The sequence below is a fragment of the Limulus polyphemus genome, unplaced genomic scaffold (genome assembly GCF_000517525.1).
Source record: "Limulus polyphemus unplaced genomic scaffold, Limulus_polyphemus-2.1.2 Scaffold1, whole genome shotgun sequence".
NCBI lineage: Eukaryota > Metazoa > Arthropoda > Merostomata > Xiphosura > Limulidae > Limulus > Limulus polyphemus.
Window position 1 is genome coordinate 1,640,839 of NW_013665611.1, and position 6,296 is coordinate 1,647,134.

The window sequence follows — 6,296 nt, forward strand, 5'->3', positions numbered from 1 at the left end:
CGTTTTATATTTACACAATAAAGTTTTTATTGTGTAAATATAAAACGTTTTTAATTTATTATAATTTTAAGAAAATTTAAAAAAATTTTATAGGGTGTTTAGTAATTGAATAAGCAGTAAATTATTAAACTAAGAAAAAATTTAAATATAACAAGTAAAATACGAGTAAGCATGAGGAAAGTAAAGAAAAAAAAAAAAGAGTGAAGGGTAACTGAAACAAATTCCTGGCTTTAAGTTAACAACTTGTCTTGTTTCTTTGTTAAGTTAATGTTTTTTTTACTTTACTCAGTTATTTCAGGCTTCATCCATAGTACAGTATTCTTTGTTTTAAAATCCATTGTTCAAAAGTTTCATGGATATAAGACAAAGTTTTGGTACATGGTCTAAAGAGTATGAATTGAATAGGTAATGTGAAAACACTGGGGACATTTTTTGTTTGTATTTGAATGTAGTAAATCAGGTATTTAAATGTTTCTTGGAAAGAATATTTCTCTTAATATATTTTTAATATTCTACTAAGACTAATATACAAAGCATACAATTAGAGTAGTGGCAATTAATAAGGTTATAAAGAGACTGGTGAATGTTGTACTGGATAGAGTGGATAGTAAAACAGTTTACATATAACTGTATGTAGATGGTGTGTCACTATGCAAGACTTATCATTTCTTTACTTGTTATTTATTCTGGATAGAGTGGATAGTAAAACAGTTTACATATAACTGTATGTAGATGGTGTGTCACTAGGCAAGACTTATCATTTCTTTACTTGTTATTTATTCTGGATAGAGTGGATAGTAAAACAGTTTACACATAACTGTATGTAGATGGTGTGTCACTATGCAAGACTTATCATTTCTTTACTTGTTATTTATTCTGGATAGAGTGGATAGTAAAACAGTTTACATATAACTATGTAGATGGTGTGTCACTAGGCAAGACTTATCATTTCTTTACTTGTTATTTATTCTTGATTCAAACTTCAAACACATTATCTGGAAAATTTGAAATGAATTCATATTTAGACATTGCTTTTACTTCATTTTTGATACAGTTTCTGACATTCAAGACACAACTTTTATTTTTTCAATGGTTTTCAGGTGGATTCAATCAAAGGCAGATACAAAGTTGTAAACATTGAAATATACCATACCAAAGATCTATTTTGCTAGAACTAATGTTGTATTGTTAAAGAAACGAATCCTATCATGATTTTTATGTTGTGAAAAAGCATTACTTGAAGAATTCAAAATGAACATCTTCACAGGAATGGGAATATTACTAAAGTAAGTTGTCACTGATGCTGTTAGGTAAAAAATTACTTTGAGAAACATTATTATTATAATCTTTAGGGTGGAAACCCTATACAATTATAAACTAATTGTGGGTAGCATTTACTGATAATCTCATAAGTTCTGATTGTTTATGAAACTTTATTGATTAAAGTTTTAAACAGATGAAATTGATATATGTATACGTAGTTGGAATAATTATTTTTATAACCTCCACAAATCAGGTATCTGCATCGTTTTGATGAAGAAATAGAACAGATCGAAATAATCAATGGCATCAAAGGACGACAAACTGAACAACATATCTCTCGAAAAGACAGCATTCGTTTCACTTTAGAGCAAGAGAACAGGGAGTTTGAGAGTAGTGGTCTTGGTAAAGATTTCAGACTAATTAGAAAGTCTGTCTGGTTGTGTAATGCATCATCTGCACAACAGTAAAATTGTATCTATATAATTCACTTAACATGTGTTATATTTCCTATTTAAGAAACAATAAATTAGCCACTTTGACTAGTTACAAAGAATATTGATTTGTAATAATAATTTTAAGGAATATTTTTCCAACATTAGTAATAACATAATAAACCATAACAAATGAATGCATCATTAAGAATTGTATTAAAATAATAGCCAACTACAGTGCAGGAACTTCTCCATTTAAATGATCACTTTGACTGGTGTTTAGTGGGAATAACTATAAATTATATTTTTATTCTGCAAGATCTGAAAAGCTTTAGGTATTTCTTAATATTTTAGTATATTATTAATCTATTTGTGACAATAGTTTTAAGATGAAGCAGTTTTTAATCTTATTTGGGAATATGGACATTGACATCTACATCCCTCGTGGTTGAATGACCACTGAGGTTTTTAGTATGTCAAACTTAATTTATAAGTTTGAGATCTCACCAGAACTCCTTTTTATTTTTTATTTTCTTGGTAAAATTCAATATTTAAAATGTAAGACACCAAAAAATTAAAACTATTATTTTGTACCGGCTTGGTAGGAAACTTCTTCATATCCAAGTCAGATGTATATTTAATATTGTTTACATGAAAAATACCATAAAGGAGTGAACAATTTGTAATTGGAAAGTTACATTCTAAAGAAATTCACCAGAAAATGACAAATGTAAGCAAGAAAATAACTCGCCGAATACATTTTTGAAACTTTACGTGGGAGACTAATATCACTAATTCTAAAATTGAAATAATTTTTGTAATATTTTCTTATTTAGGCAGAAATAAAACTAAACAAACAAAGTAAAATTATCATTAATTGAACATCACTTTCTCTTCACTGTGGGTCATTTAAGTGCATTTTGTAGAGATATTCAGAGAATAGCTTTTGTAATGTATTTTTATTTTTTTCTCTAAATGTGTTCATAAATTTGAATTATGTACTTTTAAGAAAATATTTACTTGTATACATCTTGTTAAGATATTTAGCAGAAATGATTATATGATCTTATATTTTAAGCAGATTTTTATAATTTTAGATATGTGATAAACATTAAACTTGCAGTTCAGAAACTGAAAATAAATAAATATGAACTTAATATTATTTTTTTATTTTGTTTGGTAACTTTCAATCTTTTTTCCAGAAATACCAGATTTATTAGACAAGAAGGCATATCAGTATTTTAGGTAGGCCTTTGAATATTAATTTAGAATAGTGATGAATATTTAACTTTCTTTTATTAAATCTGGGTCAAATAATAAAAAAATTTCTTATTTATTTACCTTTAGTTTACTTTATAATATGCTGTAACATGATAGGTAATATGAAAAAATATTGCAAAAGTTTGTTGAATATTTAAAAAAAATACCTGATACAGTCTCATTAATCTTATGACCAGTGTGCATTTTTCAGGTGTCAAGTGTAAACTTTTATATTGAATTTCAAAATTTAGTTTAAAACAATAATTCTCATTCTGTTTAAGCAATTTTCAGCTCAAAAATATCTTAGAATTGATACATTATTTTATAACATTTATTTAGCAACATTTGCAGGAAAAATGTAACTTTCATTCCTGCACAAGCTCCAATGGGCTTGTATGTAAGCAACACCTTTGTTGATTTTTTTAATATAATTTTTCTACTCCTTGAAGATATAAATTTATATTTGCTAAGAAACTATCAGCCCTTGTAAATATGATTAACACCTTATTTCTCATTGTGATTTTACTTCTTTGATTAGTGGTTTTATTTCTACAGCACTTCATTATCACCCTTTTATGATGTCACAGCATCTGGAATTCTTTTATATTTTCTATAGATTTAATAGTTTTATTCCTGAATTTTTTTTTCTAATGTTAAAGAAATCTTAAGGGTGTCACAATTTCCTGTACAGTCACAAATTTTCTGAAAAGGTAAATGTAGAAAAGGGATTTGAAACTACAAATCATTTAACTGGGCAAATGGTCTAACAAATTTAACTACCGTGAATCCAGATGCAACCAGTCTCATTTTGTAATTCTCTGGGAAATGAGAACAGAACTCTTAATATGTAACTTAGAGTTTTAAAGTTTTTACTAATTTCATTTTGCAGTGGTAAAATGTGATTTGAAAATTTATTGATGTAAATTTTTATTTAATTATGATTATTATGTTAGTAACAAGCAGTGAAATGTGTTTAATATCCACTTAGAAGGATCACAGTAGTATGTATTTGATAGTAGGCAGCAGTATGCAAAAATATGCTTTGAAAACATAACAGTGTTACAAGGAGGAATATTTATTCACACATTAGCTTGTAATTACTATTATCGTATTACATCAACAGAAAAAGTTCTATGATGAATCAGGCATGTAAAATTTGCTGTTGTTAGTTTTCTCTTAAATATTTCAGCATTAAACAAAATATGCTGGATATATATTTTTTTACTTAGAAAATTTATTTAACAGGGAATTTCAAATAAATAGAAAAGATTTATTGTACCACTCAGTGTTGATGATTGATTTAAATGATGACTGAAGTTTGGTGGTTTTCACATGCATTTAAAATAAGGTTTAACCCACCCTGTGACCCACTTCCCCTCCTTAAGTAGGCTATAGACCAACTTGTAAGCTTAAAGTCTAAATCTTAAAAAAAAAATAAAACTCATTGTTCCAAAATGGATATTACGCAAATCAAAACTGTGTGAAAACTTATCAGCTTAAAATTAATTTGCACTTTTAAACTGCCTTTTTAATGCAACAGGAAATCACATTCATCTGTTATTGTCAGTAAAATTATACCAGTTAGAAAAAAAGTCATCTCAAAAAAACATTATATTGGTTCTGAATTAACTTTTTTATTGGAATACTGGAAGGACAGATTCTAGAAATATAATGGAATTGTTATATAGAAAGAGATAACTAAAAACTTACTGTGTACACTCTTTCTAGTTTATAGCTTATACAGCTGAGAAAATGTTTGAATTGGAAAACAAGAACAGTAAAGTTAGAGTAATGTAATCAAGGTTGCACGTATGCATTAACATTTTTTAAATCCTTTTTCTTTATATTCCACAACCGTAAGTGTAAAAAAAAATTATGATTTTCATTAAGTTGTGGGAGCCCCCCAGTGGCTCAGTATGTCTGAGGGCTCATACCACTAAAACCTGGGTTTTGATACTCGTGGTAGTCACAGAACAGAACCCCATTGTGTAACTTCATACTATACAACGAACAAAATCATGAGAAGCTTTGGAAATATTCATGGTTTAAAGCAATTTCAATTAATGCAATTTTTTGGCTCATGTAGCACATGACCATAATGACAGGAATTTTTTTTAATTATGTGCTACTAAATAATTTATAATATTGTAGTTAATCTGAAAATGATCTTAGAAGAGTCTAATTGTATTCTTCCTAAAAGCTGTATAATGTGTTGGTGTCTTGGCTGTGTATAACTATACAACTGATGTTTTATTTGTTTGTCTGTTTATTTTTTGAAAGAAAGAAAAGACTAAAAGTTGGAGTTTCTTAACTGTACCTTACTTCTGGAAGTAACAAAATACCTCATGATGTATTGCAATAGCAAAAAAAACAAACAAACACTTCAAGATTCAAATCGTTTATAAGCTTGTAAGAAACTACAAAATTTAGTTTGATGATTGCCAAGAAACAAGTTAATCTTAGAATTTGGTTTCATTATGTATGTTTTACATTGTTTGGTCAGAGATACTAAGAACTTGTATTTTACTGTAAACTTAGCAGTATCAAGTGATTTTGTATTAATAATGATGACTTGGGTTTGTTATCATGTGGAAACAAAATACAGAGTAATATTTGTTTCATTCTGAGGAAAGAAGTAATTTAGTAATAAAATCTTCTGATATCCTTCCAACTATAAAGTTTTCTTATGAAATAACAGGAAACTCGTAATTCTCAAGTGTTATACAGGTTAGTCAAATACTGTGAAGAAATTTTTCTGCCATTAATTTCCCAATTAATTTTTAAGCGTGACTATCATATGTATCACTTTATTAGTAAAATCAAAATTAATGAAAAGTAAAACTACTTATCTTACACTGAACTTTATAAAATGTGTGAATTTTTTGATGAGCATGGTTTTTACTGATAAAAGTGATTTTATAATTGTAATTATTTTGAAATTTATTACTTGTGTATAGCAAGATCATTGAACAAGATTACATACCTGGTAAATTATTTACTTCATTCACAGTAGGAATGGTTTGCCTTATTGTTATTATTTTGTATACAATTGATATTTTCAATTTTACAGATGTTGGACTGGAGATGCTAAATATTTACCAGCAATAAAAATAAAAAAAGTATCAAAGAAGTCATTGGAGGAGCTGATGAAAAACTCGGACGAGCAGAAGCTAAGATGCGAGATCATGAAAAGTCCGGATGCAGTTGCTGATAAATTCAGTAAATCATGTTCTTCAGATAGTCCAGAACAGTTAGTAAACAAGTAGTAAAGAGTTTTCAAACATGGAAAATAATCTGTAAATATTATTTTCACTTCAATAAAGTGTTTGGTAGAAACAATTA

The 6,296-nt window shown here is 27.6% G+C and overlaps 1 protein-coding gene across 1 annotated transcript in view; it reads left to right on the top strand.

Annotated features, from left to right (window-relative positions):
• The window catches only part of LOC106462977 (translation machinery-associated protein 16-like), a 10,866-nt gene extending 4,570 nt beyond the window's left edge, over positions 1-6,296 (top strand). Inside the window, exons 5-7 of the mRNA XM_013922981.2 lie at positions 1,517-1,665; positions 2,897-2,939; positions 6,025-6,296. Coding sequence (XP_013778435.1) covers positions 1,517-1,665; positions 2,897-2,939; positions 6,025-6,220 — 388 coding nt within the window. The 3' untranslated portion in view covers positions 6,221-6,296. The remainder of the gene's footprint in view (positions 1-1,516; positions 1,666-2,896; positions 2,940-6,024) is intronic.